This window comes from Bos indicus x Bos taurus, chromosome 6 (genome assembly GCF_003369695.1).
Source record: "Bos indicus x Bos taurus breed Angus x Brahman F1 hybrid chromosome 6, Bos_hybrid_MaternalHap_v2.0, whole genome shotgun sequence".
NCBI classification, from domain to species: Eukaryota; Metazoa; Chordata; class Mammalia; order Artiodactyla; family Bovidae; genus Bos; species Bos indicus x Bos taurus.
The window spans coordinates 86,366,205-86,385,665 of NC_040081.1; the positions used below are offsets into that span (position 1 = coordinate 86,366,205).

At 36.4% G+C, this 19,461-nt stretch overlaps 1 protein-coding gene across 5 annotated transcripts in view; it reads left to right on the forward strand.

The window, feature by feature from the left end:
* SLC4A4 (solute carrier family 4 member 4) overlaps positions 1–19,096 on the forward strand; it is a 363,163-nt gene extending 344,067 nt beyond the window's left edge. For 3 of the 5 annotated variants that reach the window (XM_027544701.1, XM_027544702.1, XM_027544699.1), the window contains exons 21-25: positions 1,747–1,815; positions 4,994–5,167; positions 7,124–7,285; positions 13,855–13,934; positions 14,628–19,096. In XM_027544701.1, coding sequence (XP_027400502.1) covers positions 1,747–1,815; positions 4,994–5,167; positions 7,124–7,285; positions 13,855–13,934; positions 14,628–14,730 — 588 coding nt within the window. In that variant the 3' untranslated portion in view covers positions 14,731–19,096. Of the gene's footprint in view, positions 1–1,746; positions 1,816–4,993; positions 5,168–7,123; positions 7,286–11,240; positions 11,338–13,854; positions 13,935–14,627 lie in introns of all 5 variants that reach the window. The other 2 variants (XM_027544703.1, XM_027544700.1) reach the window with 1 other exon arrangement.
* The last annotated feature ends 365 nt before the right edge of the window (positions 19,097–19,461 follow it).

The window sequence follows — 19,461 nt, forward strand, 5'->3', positions numbered from 1 at the left end:
AAGTCAAAAATATGAAAGGGTCTTTTCCTTAGTTTCATTTTGTTTTTAAATAAATTTGTATGGAAGCATCATAAGGAATGGAAACACACACATTCTAAAGAAAATGAAAACAATGTCCAGACTCAAGTGTCTGGAACATGATGCATTCACCTCTGTGGTGACTGTTGGATATTACAGTATGAAGGCTTCACTGCCACTCACTCTGCCCTTCCCACCACCTTCAACTTTCGAAGTCATTTAGTTTTCTGAGTTCAAGATCAGATTAGCTATGTTAAAATTGTTGGTCTTTTTTAGAAGAGGCACATAATGTTTTCATGCTGCTGCTAAGTCGCTTCAGTTGTGTCTGACTCTGCGACCCCAGAGACGGCAGCCCAACAGGCTCCCCCGTCCCTGGGATTCTCCAGGCAAGAACACTGGAGTGGGTTGCCATTTCCTTCTCCAATGCATGAAAGTGAAAAGTGAAGGTGAAGTCGCTCAGTCGTGTCCCGTGTCCGACTCTTTGCGACCCCATGGACTGCAGCCTACCAGGCTCCTCCATCCATGGGAGTTTCCAGGCAAGAGTACTGGAGTGGGGTGCCATTGCCTTCTCCGAATGTTTTCATAAATCAGTATATTTACTCTATAATAAATTTACATTTTTATAGCTAATCAATAACAGTTGGCAGTTATGACTTATTTTGGAATCTATCCTATTTCTCTAGTAGTCTCCAAAGGGTCTCAGATACAGAACTGTTTGAGGTAATCACAAGGAAAGGCTGATAAACATTTTGCTTCAATTTCTTAATACATGTGATAGTTCTTTAAAAATTACTCTAAAGTCATACTGTTTTCTGGCTACAATAGCCTCCTTTGTGCAGATTTGGTAAGACTGGACTTAATTGATTGTGGTTTTAGTATTTGAGCTTTGAGAACTCCTGAACTTGAACTTCTTTTCAAAATCCAAGCTTGAGAACCCTTTTTTGTTGTTCGGATAGAAGACTTCCCAGAAACAGTCATCCCTGATTTGATTTGTTTCACAGTGCTAGGAACATTTCAAAGGTTTAGGAATAGACAAAAGTTACAAACATATTGGAACTTCCCTTACATTACTGTATAAATTCTTGCTAACTGATGCATGAAAATGTATTAATTCATTATTAAAGGATGTGTATTAATCTGTGTATGTGATTAATTGCTTCCAGATGCTCCATGCTCCTTTCAAGCAGCATTCTCATTAGTTAGTCCTTTTAATATTCCCAAGAAGAAGAAGGGGGACAGTAGTTTGATGTTTACTTAATTGAAAGAGGCATATATACACTGAGCTGATATTTGGTGTATAAATACTGTAATTTTCACTTGGTGAAAATTATTTAGAGAAAAGTCAGTAGACTATTGGGCAGAAATTTGGTCTCAGGAGTGGGGCAACCCTCTGCCTTTCTTTCTGCTGCACAGTTCATGCAAACATCTGATTTACATGGTCATTCCTTTTAAGGGGAAAGGGAGACAGACTTTTTCTCCATTAAAAAAGTCATTTTAAGGTCATGCATGCTAATTGTTTTTAAAAAGTGCAAACAAGCATCAGATGCAATATGAAAGTCTCCTTCACCCTCCTTTATTTCTTTCTAGTACAAAGTGTTTAGAAGTTTGTCAATGATAAGGAAAGCACACTGATTAGTGGTCACTGTGTTACTAAGTCTTATCTTTTACTGTTATTATTATTATTGTTTATTTTTGTTTTTAAACTTTCTTCCATTTTTCCCATCCTAGTTTATTCCCATGCCTGTACTCTATGGTGTGTTCCTGTATATGGGGGTAGCATCTCTTAATGGTGTGCAGGTAAGTTTTCCATAGCAATCTAAACACAGTTAACGTTTTCTAGTAGTAGTATAAACAGTCCAGTAATAGATCATTGGAAAAAAGTGCTAATCCTTAACTGCTAAATTTTAAAATGCATTTATTTTCTACTTTCTCCACCATTCACCTGTGTTTCTGATTTAATTAACAAAAGTAAATTTGTTAACAAATGTTGTCATGTATATTCATCCTTGAAATAAGCTGTTAAAGGCCCTTTGACTAGGAAAGTAAGAAATCTCTCTGTGATCTCCCTCCCTCCCTCTTTCCTTCCTCCCTCCCTCCTTTCCTTCCTTCTTTCCTGAGAAGGAAGTCTAACCTTTGAATGTGCTTGAGGAACTATTTATCCATTTGCCTTTACCCTGTACTAAGAGCAACCTATTCTTACTTGATTTGCTTTTCACGTGGCTGAGATCACAGACCAAGAGTTTTGCACCAATAAAAGAATCAAGTCAACATGGTTAATGTGCGACTTTTGTCAGAAATTTCAGTTTGTCACATCTTGGGTAAAACTGGCCCCCCTTTTTAAAAAGTCATTAAGGAAAATTTTGTAAGGGACTTCGTCTTTCAATTGAGGTTTACTTTAATTGGCACCAGAAAACTGGAAGTACTTCTGCTTTCTGGCACCTTGTTAACTGTAGCCTTATTTAGCACTTAGTGATGTTTTCATGGAAAAGACTGCATGTCCTGTGAGCATCGTAAGAATTTATTTAAACCCCTTTGTAATAATCCTTGTTTTCATTTATTGGATTTAGATTAATTTGAATTTAGAGTCCGATAGAGTGGCCAGAACTCCAAAAAGAGAAAGGCTATAGTTCTTTGAGTCAAGTTCTTCACCATTTGTATATTTATTACAAAATACGAGGTCATTCTTCATAGACTGGACTAGAAGGATGTGAATGTGGGTTTACTTCATGAATGTCCATGAAACTTCTGGGAAGTATAAATGTGTAAAAATAGTTTTACCTAACATAGTAAATATTCTTTCTTACTTTAAATGGAAAAATATGAAACAAACATGGTCCTCAAACAAATAGATCATATTTTTGTTCAGCCTAAATAAGTCAGTCTAGATCAAAAGTTTGATTTATGTGTTCTGGATGTGTAATCAATGGTTGGAGCTACAAGCTTATTAAGTTAAACAGAAAGGAAAGAAAATCAGTGAATTTATAACAGTAGGGGAAAAAAGATCCCTTGCCGAAAGGACAGCTAGTGGATTTTTAAAATTCTACTGTGGTGTTGCCCTATTGCTATTTCTCTTTACTTTTTCTCTTGACTCTTCCTCTTTTATTTTTATTTATTTATTATTTTGGCCACACTGTGCAGCTTGTGGGATCTTAGTTCCTCTACCAGGGATTGAACCTGTGCCCTCTGCAGTGAAAGATCAGAGAACTACCCGTGGACTTACCAGGGAATTCCCAACTCTTCCTCTTTTAGACCTTTTTGGCAAAATTAGAGTTAGTAAAAAATTTTGTTACCTCAATCTTCATAGGTGGGACTGCTCCTATCAGTCAAAAATAACTTCGGAGGAAGGAAGAAAACTCTTTAAATAGGAAATCACTTCAGGGAAGATTGTGATAGCCTATTTACTTTACATTTTTCCCTTTTCTCTAGAGAGAAAGTAGAAATATTATTTCAGAGTTCTTATTAAATGATCATTCGATTCAGCAGGTGTTTTGTAAGCATCTTCCACGTGAAAATTCCTATGATAGGTATTTAAATGTCATCATTATTATCATGATTGATGTAAACTGAGCAGTTGTTCTTTTTTTTAATTTTTTAAAAATATAAATTTATTTATTTTAATTGGAGGTTAATTACTTTACAATATTGTATTGGTTTTGCCATACATCAACATGAATCTGCCACAGGTATACACGTGTTCCCCATCCTGAACCCCTCCCTCCTCCCTCCCCGTACCATTCCTCTGGGTCGTCCCAGTGCACCAGCCCCAAGCATCCAGTATTGTGCATCGAATCTGGACTGGCGACTCGTTTCATATATGATATTATACATGTTTCAATGCCATTCTCCCAAGTCATCCCACCCTCTCCCTCTCCCACAGAGTCCAAAAGACTGTTCTATACATCAGTGTCTCTTTTGCTGTTGTTCTTTGAAGCACAACACCGGGCACATAGGTGTTCAGTAGTCATTTTAATACTTGTTTATACGTAACAGTGGAATAGCCTTTCCTAGATCAGGTATCTAGTTGTTGGTGATCTAAAAGTCACTACAGTATTCACATGGCTTTTCTCTGCGAAATGGTAATTTATTGCTGAATATATTAGTTAAGTTATGCCATAGATAAATAATGTGAAATTTATGAAAATACCAATGCATTCCCATTTTCAGGTCAGATACTTCTTTTATATCCTTAAAACAGTATTGAAATATATGTGATACATAGCATTGCCTCTTCTTTTCAGATAAGACAGCTTAGGCACAGGGAGACACATGAGTTAGCTATCTTCCTTTAACACGTTATTAGTAGCATAGGCCCAGGCTCTTCTCCTAAGGTGTAGATAGTACATGTAGAAAATAGGAGCTGAGGACTTCCTTGGTGGTCCAGTGGTTAAGAATCTTCCTGCCAGTGCAAGAGACGTGGGTTCAATCCTTGCTCTGGGAAGATCCCACATGCCGTAGATCAACTAAGCCTGCACACCACATCCACTGAGAGTGTACTCCAGAGCTGGCAAGCCACAACAAGAGAAGCCACTGCAGTGAGAAGCCATGCACCACAGCTAGAGAGTAGCCACTGCTCACTGCAACCAAGAAAGTTCATGCACAGCAATGAAGACCCAGCACAACAAAAATAAATAAAGTTTAATAAAATGAAAGGAAAACTCCAAGATCTTAAAAAAGCAGGAGATGAACATCTTGAGTTTATATTTGACTTTGAGACTATTCTTTAGTGGCCACTTTGTCTCATATCGTCCTATAGCTGCATAACTTTCCTGCAAAGTAACAAAAACCGGAAGAGTCATACTGATTTACTGTGTTAGATGATGCTTCTTCTCTTCCTGACCAGTGTTCTCTAACAAGGTCCCTGCTTGCCTAAAATATAGACTATAAAACACCAGTGGTGAGTTAGATGGAAAGAAATGACTTGGTGCATCAGCCCTTGAAGTAACGCACTTGTCCTCTCCTTCCCTTTTCTCCCCAGTTCATGGATCGTCTGAAGCTGCTCCTGATGCCTCTGAAGCATCAGCCTGACTTTATCTACCTGCGCCACGTCCCGCTGCGGCGAGTGCACCTGTTCACTTTCCTGCAGGTGCTCTGTCTAGCCTTGCTCTGGATCCTCAAGTCCACCGTGGCTGCTATCATTTTTCCAGTCATGGTAGGGATTGTTCTGATTGAACCTACTCATGAGATCACACCAGCATCATGTAGTTATTGTAATATTGATGACACATGTATCTTTTATGGATAGTTCCATTTTTTTTTTTTTGAGTTTTGACCTAATCAGTTTGGTGGGTTATAACTTAGGGTTCCCGGGTCTCTGGTTGTCTAGGCTGGACCTTGTAGTCCAACAGCTGAGTTCACGTACTGGCTCTGGTTCATGCTGACCCGTGAACTTCCCTGAGCCCCCATTAACTCATCAGTAAAATGAGAATGGCATCTTTGTTTTATTCTGTGCGTCAACAATGAATATAAAGGGGATAGCATAATGCCTGACACATGGTAGACACAAGTACACATGACATTAGTTATTTTTGAAATATTGCTACATTGGAGTCAATCAGAATACACTTCAGGCACACTTCAGGTCAAATAATAGAGGGCCAGTTTGGCAGCTTATAAGAGGTCAATGAGTGAATTAGAAGAAACGGAGATCTAAGCTTAGTTTTTGAAGTTCTTCAAATTTGTATCATGCTAAGTGTTAGGGTAAGTCTGGGCTCGCCTTGCCATGTTATGATGTGAAGGAAGGTGAAACAGCTAATGTTCAACTCTGAATCGCAAATGAAGAAGGACATAAGGAAATGCTAGCTCTGTATTTGACTTCATCATTGAATTTGTGTGTATGGGAAATAATGCTATTGTAGCTTTACTTTTTTTTTTTTTGCTTTTTTTTTCTTTTTAATTAAGTTATTATTTCTCTAAGAGATGCAGAGGCTGACATAGAGCATAATCTAAAGACAACTGTTACTTTGAAGCAGAGTCAGGACTTCCAGGTCCTACTGCATATTAATTTTGCTGTTGAGCAAAAGCATCTTTAATATACCTTCAAGAGCAGTTCATAAAATCAAAGATACAGAGCTCAAGAGTCCTGGGGTTCAAGTTAGAAAACTGGACCTTTTGTATTCTCCCTTTATCTGGCTTTGTGATCTTGGATAACCTTCATATGTCCCTAAGCTTCAGTTTTCTCTCCTTTTGGATTAGAGATACTAACATCTACCTTTTGGGTTGTTCGTCATGGCAATAAATGAGAAAATATTGTCTAAGAGTTTACCACAGTGTCTGACTAAGGGTAAATATTCAGTTAAAGGTGGTGATTAAAGTCACCCCATTGGAATAAATGGTCTGAGTAAACTAAATCAGTTCAGTTCAGTTAAGTCGCTCAGTCGTGTCTGACTCTTTGTGACCCCATGAATTGCAGCACGCCAGGCCTCCCTGTCCATCACCATCTCCTGGAGTTCACTCAAACTCACGTCCATCGAGTCGGTGATGCCATCCAGCCATTTCATCCTCTGTCGTCCCCTTCTCCTCCTGCCTCCAATCCCTCCCAGCATCAGAGTCTTTTCCAATGAGTCAACTCTTCGCATGAGGTGGCCAAAGTACTAGAGTTTCACCTTTAGCATCATTCCTTCCAAAGAACACCCAGGGATGACCTCCTTTAGAATACTCCCCCATTATTAATATTTTGGAGATGCCTCTGTGAACTGTGCATTGTACACATTTTTTGACTTTCAAAAACCTGTATAATGGCTTAATTTTGAACAATTAGCAATCATATGCAAGCTGTTTTTCCTTTGAAACTTTAGTTATTTTATTAGAAATCTGACATGGAAGAAAATGCTTTAAAAAATAATGCTTTCACACAGAAATTCCAAATGGGGGGATCATACATTACAGTGAACAAAATTAAGTCAGCCAAAGACTTCTGTAAACCAACTTTCCCTGTGAAGAAAATGTTTATGGTCCACTTAATATAAATCCATACAAGCCAGACAAGTTCTGTCATACTTCAGCCTTGTACAAAAACGTTTCTACTGATTTTGGTAGAGCAATATTAATACTCACTCAGACTTCTCTGACATGCATTCTTTCCTACCCTTTGTATCTGTCCTTCCAGATCTTGGCACTTGTAGCTGTCAGAAAAGGCATGGACTACCTCTTCTCCCAGCACGACCTCAGCTTCCTTGATGATGTCATTCCAGAAAAGGACAAGAAAAAGAAGGAGGATGAGAAGAAAAAGAAAAAGAAGAAAGGAAGTCTGGACAGTGACAATGATGATGTAAGGGGCTTTCTAAAATTCCGAAGTAAAATTCCAAAGTTGGTTAAACAAATGTGAAAATTGTATTTTTTTAATCCTTCTGTGTGATGAATGTCTGAGTTCCCAGAATGTTTACTGGTCATGCTGTTGGTCACTTTTCACCTTTGTTTGCCCTTTATTTTCTTTCTTTGTTTCTTAAAAATATTTTCTGAAATCTTCTGTAACTGCAAATATGCTACTAATGATATAATGACTTCTAGGCAATCAAGCCCACCATATCTAAAAAAACTTTAATCTCTGATCTCCTAGATTAAAAAAAGGAAGCTTGCTTCATAGCTATAAAGTGTATTGGGTTTATTATTGATAATCCAGGATTTAAATTTGAGATAATAGCTCCTTTCTATATAATTTTAAGCCTGATGAGGACAAATGCTGGTGACCTCCCATCCTGGGATCTCTGTATGTATTTGAGTGGGCTCTCAAACAAGCTTCTCAGCTATTTTATTTATCCTTGCATTAGACTTTGACATAATTTTAAAAAATTTATTGGGGTATAGTTGCTTTACAATGTTGTGTTAGTTTCTGCTGACAGTGAAGTGAATCAGCTGTATGGATACGTATATCTTCTCCCTCTTGGACCTCCCTCCCATCCCATCCATCTAGGTCACCAGAGAGCGCCAAGCTGAATTCCCTACAGCAGGTTCACACTAGCTGTTTGTTGATAGTGTATATATATCAGTCTTACTCTCCCAATTTGTCCCACCCTCCCTTTGCCACACTGTGTCCACATGTTCTCCATCTCTATTCCTGTCCTGTGAGTAGGTTCATCTGTACCATTTTCTAGATTCCACACATATGCATTAATGTATGATATGCTATTTGTTTTTTTCTCTCTGACTTCACTCTGTATACAGACTATAGGTCCATCCGTGTCTCTATAGATGACCCAACTTTGTTCCTTTTTATGGCTTAGTAATATTCCATTTTATATATGTACTACGTCTTCTTTATCCATTCATCTGTCAGTGGGCATTTAGGTTGCTTCCATGTCCTGGCTATTGTAAATAGTGCTGCAGTAATGAACATTGGGGTGCATGTGTCTTTTTGAATCATAGTTTTCTCAGGGTATATTCCCAGTAGTGAGATTGCTGGGTCATATGGACTTAAGCATAATTTGAGATTGCTTTTCTGTAACCCTTCAATAAAATGGAAAGGAAATTGGCATTTGGGGATCTTTTTACATAATTGTAATAGTCAGTGTTGTAATTTAGGTTATCTTCTTGCAATTGTATGACTAAGCTAAGAAATAAAATGATTGTCCACTTTTTAGGAAAACATTTCACAGAAATCTTGGTGTTTCACTAAAGTCTATAATCAGGACTGGGAGAAAATCTGGGATTTGCTTTTCTTTCACACACAAACACACACTCACACGAGTAGCTTATCTCAATAGCTTTCTGAAAGGGCAGCCAAAATGACACCTTCTACATGAAGATTTGTAGATTTGTTTTAGATTTTACCCAATGCAGTATCCCCACTCTAATGGAATCCCCAGTATCCTTCTGACATGAGAGTCTTGTTAGTTTTCCTTGTCTGGTCTGTACTTGATCATTTTGATGGATCGGGCATACCTTGTCCTTAAGTGCCAAAACAGCTCTTTACTTTTGTTCCTGTTCTATGGATGAGGAACTTTAGATTGAGAAATGTTAAGTCATTTTTCTAAGCATACACATATTGGCAAAAACAAAGCTCTCGTCCAGGCCTGTCTGGTTATTTTCGATTGGTCAAGCTGTCTGATACTGTATTCTTTTTGGAGAACTTGGGAAGAGTACAGTGAAGGAAGGCAACAGACGAACTTGGATTTTAGATAAATTGATCCAATAAGAAAAGGCTAAATACATGAGGTGCATTTAGCTAAAGAGAGAAGGAGTCTGAGGGAGCTTCTGTGACTGTCATCATCCATCTTCAATGAGAACAGGTGTATAGATTTTCTGTTTCCAATGATGACAGAAAAAGGGAGAATATGCTTAAACTGCGGCACAGATTAAGATGCAGTGTTAACAAGAAAGATGCGTTTACACATTGAATAGAAATCAAATTTTGAAATAAATTTCTAGGCTACTCAAGGCAAAGAAAAGATTGCCTGAAATACTGAGATAATTAAAGCAGTATTTCATCTTGAATTTTCAAGACCAGTATCTCAGTTTAGGTACATGGACACCAAACTTAAAATTCATTACACGTTACAAATGTATGAAATAATTTTATGGAATCATCTTCTGTAATGAATTTTAGGGAAAAAATAGTAATAAAATATTTACTTTTAAAAATGTTTTAAATTTAGTGCTCTCTAATGTCAGAGGTCAGATCAAATGAGCTCCTAAGAAGGTCTTCTAATTCTTAGATTTGATTTTCAGCAAATCACATTTTATTTAAGCAGCACTATTCTTTTATTAATAATGTTTATCATTTTCAATCCATATTTCCAACAGATTTCTTGAAGATAATGTGTGATATGTTTCGTTTCCTCTTTCTCCTCTTTCCCCTGCCCCCTTGCCCCCACAAAAACAAACAAACAAGCTTATTATGTATCCTAGACAGTGAATCCAGCCAGAGTATATCTGTGCCATAAGTTCTGAGTGTTGAGCCCATTATTTGGGATTCTCCATTTGAAATGTGGCTTTCCTAATGTTCACTTGGCCATTGTGTGGTTTGGCATCCATGGATATAGGGAGCCACACAAGGGTATGAGAATTCCAACTCTAATATCTGTGAGCAAAAGTAGTGAAAATTATGGCTTGCCTGCCTTTTGAGCCACTCAGTCATTTTTGAACCCACCCATTAGGCTATGTATGATTAAGGGTGAGCTGCCAATCTGTTCATCTATAAATGCTATTATTTGGGGAAACTTTGAAATACTGCACCAAAACCCGTTCTTAACATTTTCATTTTTTTCAATTCCAGTGCAATATTTTAGTCTTTTGAAATATTTTAACTCAATATTTTAATTTAATATTTAAGGCTCATTATCCTCTTTAGATTTATCATAAAGGAATTTTCTATATGTGTAATAGTTTTATGGTAAGATTTGTTTTTTATTTTCTTTCATCCCTAGTTCCCATTTTTCCCCTTTCAACTAAATGTTATCTCCTTGGTTCTTTCAGTGAAGAGATAAATTTCATCTTTTGGGTTCAGGCATAGCCATGGGTTCAGTGAATCCTGAAAAACAGTAAAGTGTTAATCCTATAGAAATCTGTTACAGTTTTGGCTTAAGTGGTCCATTCTTTAAGAAGCTTCATGATTTTTTATTTTGGTGATGATTCTTTTCTCCTTATCTGACCATCATAGGCACCTTTCTTTTGACTTCATCTTCTCACGTTTTGCTAAATTTCGAAATATATTTGGAATAAGCTAATTAAGATGAACCTTTAAGTACAAAATAGTTTTGATAGAGTATTAGAGTAAAGGATGGAGGGTTATTTTCAGGTCTATATGGATGACTCTTTGAGAGTGAATATTAGAAAAAGTATCCTTACGTGTCTTGGAAGGAAAGATAAATCATCATTTTCCTGGGGGTAGTGTTGGAAAGCATAAATGAAACAAAATTTCAAGAACATATAGTTTAGGAAGTCTCCTAAATTTAATATTTCACACTTAACTGTTAGTTTCAAAGACACATACAATTAACCCATAAATATTTGATTGTGAATCCAGCTTATGGAAAACTTTACAATTGTTTTCATTTGTGGTGAGCTCCATTTGTGTGGTTCTAGTTTTAACTGACTTAATTCCCTTAACCTAGAAGAAAGGAAAGTAAGCGTGATGGGAAGATGCCATAGAACTTGAAAAGCCAGCAAACGAGAAGTGATTGTATCTAAGGCTGTTCTCCTTAGTACAGCGTAAATGATAATGTAATAGGTTCAATCCATCCTGCGAGGTCTGCATAAAATAAAACTGTTGTAAATTTCTTTCACAGTCTGACTGCCCATACTCAGAAAAAGTTCCAAGTATTAAAATTCCAATGGACATCATGGAACAGCAACCTTTCCTAAGTGATAGCAAACCTTCCGACAGTGAGTAGAACTAACCTCTTGCATGCCGGCTGGAATATGATTTGCACTTTACAGAGAAAAAACTTAAGGACTGTCATCTCCATTCACTTCCCCTGTTTTCTTTCTTTTTTTCTATGTGCAGATTTATACTTATTATGAAATTTCATTTTTACATTCCTTGATCTTTATTCTTTACCTTTTCCTTTTATCCATAACCATTTAAGTTTTTATTTGATTGTCTCTTATCTGATCCAAGTTATCGCCAGTTTCTTTGAATTGCTAAACTCATAACCATGTTTTTAATTGATTTCCTTTTTTTCTGCTGGTATGTAGAATGGCAGCTTCTAGTACTACATCACTGTCTGTTACTGTTTGTCTTCCTTAGGTTTCCACCAATGATCAAATCAGCTCAAAAGAGAGATTGCATCGTGGGTTTCTCAAAGATCAATGAGTCAGTCAATTGTTAATACTGAGAATTTGGCGTAAATGTTATTTCAATTAAATTGGCAATCATTAAATATTACCACCCATCTTTGGGTATAGCCTATAAGATATTTGCATTTTCTTCCTAATTTCTTCATTCTCCTTCTGCTATTTCAAAATCATCTTTGTAATTGTACTGGTCTTTCTTGGGGTAATAGCCTGGTGGCAAAGGTGTAATGGTTTTTGTCATGTCATTTTTTTTTTTTTTGTAATTGAGTTAACAGGCCAGTTGAAAAGGGTGAACACTTTTGTAGTAACATTAGTGACTATCTCAAGCTTTTTCAATAGCAAGGACCAATTGCCTCCAAACTATTTTGAGTTTTCATTTGAAGGAAACATACTCTTTTAGCTCCAGGTGTACTTCAGAGTATCCTGATCTGTTACAAGAAAAGACAGTTGAAGCATTTTTATTTCTATTTGACAGTGCTATTTCAACTTCAATAAGAAGTTACCAAGAAAAGTTTGAAATGAATGAATATCTATGGAAAATGGGTATTTTAAATATCTCTTGGTGTTTATCACAAAGCTCAGCAGCTTAAACCAGCAAACCTGGATCACCTCATGTAGTTCCTGATGTTTAGGAGCCACTGATTTGGGTGATTCTGGCCCAAGGGCTCTCTTGAGGTGGCAGCTGTCAAGCTCTTCACTGGGTCTAAGTCTGAAGGCTTGACCAGAATTGGGGATCCACTTCCAGGCTCAAGCAGTTGGCAGGAGATTTTATAGTTCCTTCGCTCATGGATATCTGCTAGGGCTGTCCCTGTCATGGTGGCCAGTGATAACAGAGGAAGAAACCAGAACAGAAGCTGCAATCTTTATGTCTCAGGAGTGATGTACCATCTCCTGTGCATATTCTCTGGGTTACATAAACCAACCCTGGTACAATATTGGGAGGAATTATACAAGGACATGAATACCAGAAGGTAGGCAGCAGTGGGAGCCATCTTGGAAGCTGGCTCCCACACTGGTTTAAAGAAAAGAGAATTAACGCAGTCTCACCTTTGGTGTCCAATCTGTAATCTGTGACTGAGACTACTTTCTTCTCGATCCTATCAGCAACATTTAGTTGAATATTTTTTTTAAGTTCAAGCTCCTCAAACCATTATTTGGTTTCATTTTCATTTCCAGAGCATTAAAGAACAAAAAGAGACTGTAGAAGTCTTCTATTGGCATCCTAACCTGGCAACCTCTTCCAAGTACAATTTAAAAACTACTTTTAAAAAATCAGAATGGTGGCTCAGAAGGTAAAGAATCTGCCTACAGTGCAGAAGACCTGGGTTCATCCCTGGTCAGGAAGATCCCCTGGAGAAGGGAATGGCTACTCACTCCAGGATTCTTGCCTGGAGATTTCAATGGACAGAGGAGCCTGGTGGGCCCCAGTTCATGGGGTAACAAAGAGTAGGGCATGACTGAGTGACTGACGCTTTTACTTCACACTTAAAAAAAAAAAAATCAACAGATAGAATTTGAGGCTCCTGGAAAAAGTGTATGGCAGATTGATTATTTATTGCTAATTGTTCTTCATTTTCTCAAAAACCTTTAAAAGGATATTTTGAAAGTAGTGGATATGACATGAGAAATTTATTTAAGCAAAATACCCATGATCATTCTAAAATCTTTTCTAGTATCATATAAATCCATGAAAGAACAAAATTGATTTTGTGGATTTGCAGTAGAAGCGAGTTCCTCAAAATCTTTATTTACCCCCATGAATAATAGCAGGACAAAGTTGTGAATGCTAAAGATGGCAGGAAATCCAAGGGCAAAGACTTAGGCATTCAGTAGATGTTATCATCCGCTACAAATTATTTAGCTTGTCCTCTCACTGAAAACAATAGTGGCCCATCCCAGAAAACCTAGAATAAAGGAAACTGAGTGATTTTGGCTTCATCACACTACTTAGATTCTTGATACAGTGTTTATTTAAATCGTGTAAACTTGTCTTTCATACTATTTCCGGTTGTAAAAGATGTATCCCTTTTTGTAAAGACTTAAAAATTTTTCCTTCTAATGTTATACTTTACCAATGACTATTTATGATTTAAATTTTTTTTTTAGGAGAAAGATCACCAACATTCCTTGAACGCCATACATCATGCTGATAAAATTCCTTTCCTTCGGTCACTCGGTATGCCAAGGTAAAGGACAGCCCAGTATCTAACGTTGTTCTGTGGGGTGATTGCCCTGCACACATGGAATCAGTGGCAGGTTATTGGCAGGACACCCTGTTCTCCATCCTCCCTACAAATTTATCTTAGAAAAATTACCGAGACATCAGACCTCATCCAAGCCTTTACTTGTAGAAAACATTCTAAGAGACCTGTTCCACCTACTTTTAAACATAATGAAATCTTTCAGGATCTTTAAAGTCCAGCATCATACCAGTGTCATCTCTGATTTAAGGGTAGCTGGCATTTCCTGCTGGCTCTTCTCCAGTAGTTTCCTTCCTTTTTACACAGCTCTAGAGATTTCAGATCCTCCTTGATTTTCAAAATCGTGAAATCTCTGAGTATTTTTCATGTCAGTCTTTTTGTCCTTTAACTTCTGACAGTGACACCTCCCTGGTAGGTCTTACTTATTGTTGGCTTTTTTTCCAACCTAGGTGTGAGAGCTTATGAAACTCTTACTTGAATTTCTTAACTCCTATTTGGTAACTTCGTCCCATTTTTAAAGTGTTTGTTTTTAATACAGAAGGAGGAGATAAGTATTTAAAGAGAACAAAGAAGGACCCACTTGACTTCTATACAACGCATAAACATTTGACAGATGGTAAAGGAATTCTGTTGTACTTACTATTTCCTTTTTTTTCCCCCCTTTTTCTTTTCCTCTAGTCCTAGAACTCCAGTAAAAGTTGTGCCTCAAATTAGAATAGAACTTGAGCCTGAAGACAATGATTACTTCTGGAGGAGCAAGGGAACAGAAACTACATTGTAACCTGTTTGTCTTTCTTAAAACTGACCGTTTTTGTTGTTTATGTTCTTGTTTCTTGTCTGATTATTTTTAAATTTTTGTTTTCTTTTGGGTTTTGGTCACTGGCCAAACACTGCAGCTCTCTCTCTGCTTCTCTCTTGCATAGGTAAAATCCAGACAATAGTGCACCATTCCTTAAAAACAACATCTGAAGAATCCCTTTTTGTTCCTATACTTTCAGATATGTCCTCTGACAACCAAATTCCTCTGTCACTCTAAACATGCACAGACCCTGTCATTTTCCTTTATTAAGCAGAGGGCAAAAGTATTAAGGATTTTATAACACCTTTTATTAAAATATTGAAGGAACTTCCAACATTAGCTTTGGAGCTGTGCTTACTGGCTTATGTTTCTGTCTGGTCGAACAAACCTTGACCTCCAGACAGTCCCTTCTCGCTTGTATTGCTCTCCAGGACTGGAAAACGTGCTGCTATTCTAACTTGCTCTTGCTTTTAAACCCTAATCTTAGAATTATCAAAAGAAGGAAAACTAAAGGTACTTTATTCCCATTAGAGAAACTATTGCCGTCATTGTAGCAAGTGCTGGAATGTCCCTTTTTTCCTATGCAAACTTTTTTTAACCCTTTAATGAACTTATCTGTTGAGTACATTGAAAAATATTTTTCTTCCTAGATTTTGTTGTTTAAATTATGGGGCCTAACCTGCAACTTATTTTTTGTCAATTTTTTAAACTTTTTTTTAATTACTGTAAAGAAAATGAATTTTTTCCTGCAGCAGGAAACATAGTTTTGAGTAGTTCTACCTCTTATTTGTAGCTGCCAGGCTTTCTGTAAAAATTGTATTGTATATAATGTGATTTTTACATACACACACACACACACACACACCATCTCTAGGGTATGCCTGAGGGCTAGATTGGACTAAAAACACCATGTTTCTAAGCACCCATTTTTCCCTTTCTTTAAGAGAAATTTAACTGTTCTATGAAGGAGATTGGGGGAGGAGGGAGACACTCCTTTGTAATGGGAATAACTAATGTTTTGATAATAGTATCCAGGCACGGATGCTGATTGTATTACCATGTCAGTGTCCTATGCAGTATTGTTAGACTTTTTTCCATTTTGAAAATATTTGTGTGTTTGTGTATGTACTCTGTGTGTGGCTGGTGCACATATGTGCAAAGTTAGAAAGAGACAGAGTGATGGTAGGGAAAAGGCAAAGTTACTAGTCTCTTGTGTCAGTTTTTATAAAATCCAAACCACTTGTGAAAAATCTATCAGAGGTCCAAGAGATTGACCATTATGCAAATGAGGGTAAATATATTTTATTACCCAGATAGCAGTCACTATCACTAACATAGTAGCCCTTATTTACAATACAAAATCCATAAGACTATATAATAGACCATTTACACATTTAAAAAGTGTTTATGGGAATGCAGATAGATCTCAGAGTTATTATATATGTATACATTTTTAATAATACTCACATTGTCTTTAAGATTGAAAGGCAATTATTCTTTGTGATTGGGGCATTTAGAATATATATGTCTATATATGTGTATATGTGTATTTCAAAGTACCATATTGAAAATTAGACAAATGAAAATTAGATCTTTAACCAAATTTAGCATGTTATCTAAATGTAATATCTTAATAGTCTGCATTATATATTATGAATCTGCATTAAAAATAGCATTTTAAATGGTGAATCCATAATTTTGGATTCCCAAAACCATATTTGTGATGTATCCTGACTGAGACAGGTTGTTGGAGGAGTATTAGAAGCAGAATGAAACCGCTTATTTTGGTTTCATAATATGTACATATTGACTCCCACTCATTCTTATATTAATTAAATTATAATTCTGTCCTTTTGAAATTTTGATTATAAAAATTTTATTGTCCTAAATTAACTGTTACTTTTATAGTATCTGATAATCTTAAAACTTTTAATTTTATACAAAATAGACATAAATGACCTACAATTTTTTCATTAAAATGAAGGTGGCAGAATAAACATTATTTGTTAAAACCTCACGTGCCAAATTTTGGCATCATGTTTGTATTTAGAGCTGTTCTTAAAATGATGATATTACTTATTTTTCATTATCCTAATTTAAAACTGTACGACGCTTTTCTCTGTCTTTCTAATGGGAGCATTGATAAAATGTTTAAATGCCATGCATATTAAGATTAGCCTAACCTAGGATCTTGTTAAATTAAAGACACATTTGTTCACTTTTATACTCTAGATAGAATAATTTATATTTCTGATCATGAATCAAGTATCTGAGGATTCATGTCCCTTTCTGTCCCTTTCAAAGAACTCCTGAAGCAACTTAACTCAATATTTCAGCCTTTGAGTAGATAAAACTACCTGTACCTTCGTTAATCACCCACATTCTGTGACGGAAGGCTGATACTCATGAATGCAGAGAAGCACCTTGTATTTGCTAAAAGGAATAGCATCAAATCTTTTCAATATTTTGGAACCCAGGGAAGTATTTTAAAAAGCACTTACTTTCAGAGGAGCACAAGTAGTTACCAACTAAACAAACAAACCCTGAGGTCCACACAGAGCTATCAGATTATCTGTATTTTAACTGAATGTGGGCTTCCCTGGTGGCTCAGATGGTAAAGAACCTACCTGCAATGTGGGAGACCTGGGTTCAGTCCCTGGGTTTGAAAGATCCCCTGCCTGGAGAAGGGAATGGCTGCCCACTCCCAGTATTCTGGCCTGGAGAATTCCATGGACTGTATAGTCCATGGGGTTGCAAAGAGTCGGACACAACTGAGTGACTTATACTTTCAGTAATTGAATGTACTATCAAAGAACTAAAGCAGATTTTGGGGTGGTTTTGTTTTTATGTAAACTGGACACACAGAATACAATAGTAAATTTGTTTTTGCAAGTGTTTCTCCCTGATGTAAACACAGAGGTAAAAGATTTATGTTAGAAGTAAAGGACTAAGGGTACATGCAGAGTTGTTAAAAGTCCTGTGGTTGTACTGACTCAGTGTTGGAAGGAAAGCATCTGCTTTATCAGAGAATAAAGACTTGTGGTCTTGCATTGGAAAGATGTTTTGGAGACACTGTTTTCCTGGATAAAAGTCACTCTACTATGTAAAATAATGAACAAGTTGGGATCCTAATTATTTTGTGTGCCGTACTGGGTACAGTCCCTGCCTCTTTTTCTAGTCAGGTGGTGGAGTAGGGTAGGGGGATGGAGGAAGTCAGAGAAGTAGGAAGACAAGCCTTCTCTAGTCAGCCCCCAACCAAAGACTGGAAAGAAGAGAAACGATTGTCTGCCATCAGAAGTTCAGTTTGTATGTATTCTGTGCACATGCACCAACACACACAGAGTAAATCTTTAATCAGCTATATACTGGTGTTTAAAACAGAGAACGATTGTCTTCCAAGTTTTTGGTTCTTTTTTTAAAAACTGTGTTAAGTACTTGAAATGTGTTGACTGCTGACTATCTTTCAAAAACAAAAACAAAACCGTTTGAGTTGTATTACAGAGGTTGACATTGTGCAGGGATGGGACAAAGCTTTCTTCAATCCTTTTTATACCACTTCATGATTTTGGTACAGGAACTTAAAATGTTCTTGTTTATTCCATGAGATTTCACTTCTACTCTTCACAGTATGAGCATGAAGCCCAGTGGCACCAAGTGGCCGAATACAATTGAATGATATTTTGCTTGGGCCTTGGGAGTTTTCAGATGATGATTTCATCGAGCTTCATTGTAGCCTGAAATAAAGAAGTTGTGTGATATATGCTAACCAGTCAAGTTGCTTTTTGACCAGAAATTTAGATATGTTCTATTTTTTGGCTCATTTCTTTGTGCTCTATGGGTACATACAAAAATCCTGAATTCTGTTCTTAAGCAAATATTGCAACTCAGGGCTAAAGTCATCCAGTGAAACTTTTAGAGCCAGAAGTAACTTTGTCCCAATCCTACAATGTGAAAAGAATGAATAGTTGCCTCTTTTTAGCCATTTTCATGGCTGGTACATATCCGTACACATTACTTTTCAGAATCAATACGCACTTTCAGATATTCTTATTTTTATTCTCTTAAGTCTTTATTAACTTTGGAGAAATGATGCATCTTTTTATTTTAAATGAAGTAGATCAACATGGTGGAACAAAATGATATAGAACAGAAAACATTTCAATATATTACTAATAATTTTTTTCCAATATAAAACCTAAAATTCCTATAACATTATAGTATTTTACAGTTTTATGAAGCTTTCTATTGTGACTTTTATGGAATTAAGAGATGAAGAAGATGAGATATTTTAGCATTTATATTTTTCAAAATTAAATGTATACTTAAAATAAAGTAACTTTATGCATTATGAGTGTCAAGTGCTTCTCTTCAACTTTTCAAATAATTATTAACTGCCTGTTATTTTCCTCCTTTGGAAGATGTGGGAAATACAAAGGTGAGTAAGTTCAAACTCCTGACCTCTGATTGCCTTTCATTACTCTAGGCAAGAGGATAAAATAGATGTCTAAATTACGTAAAATAAGAAATTGTAAGAATTATCTATTCAAGTCTTAATGAAGGGCTATGATGCAAGGGCTCAAAGCAAGAAAAAGTATGTCCACTAAGAGCAGTGAAATGGTTTATTGAAAAGGTGACATTGTTATTCTTCTTTAATATAGTTAGTGAAATAGATGAATCTATATGTGATATTGATGTATATAGTCAATTATCAAA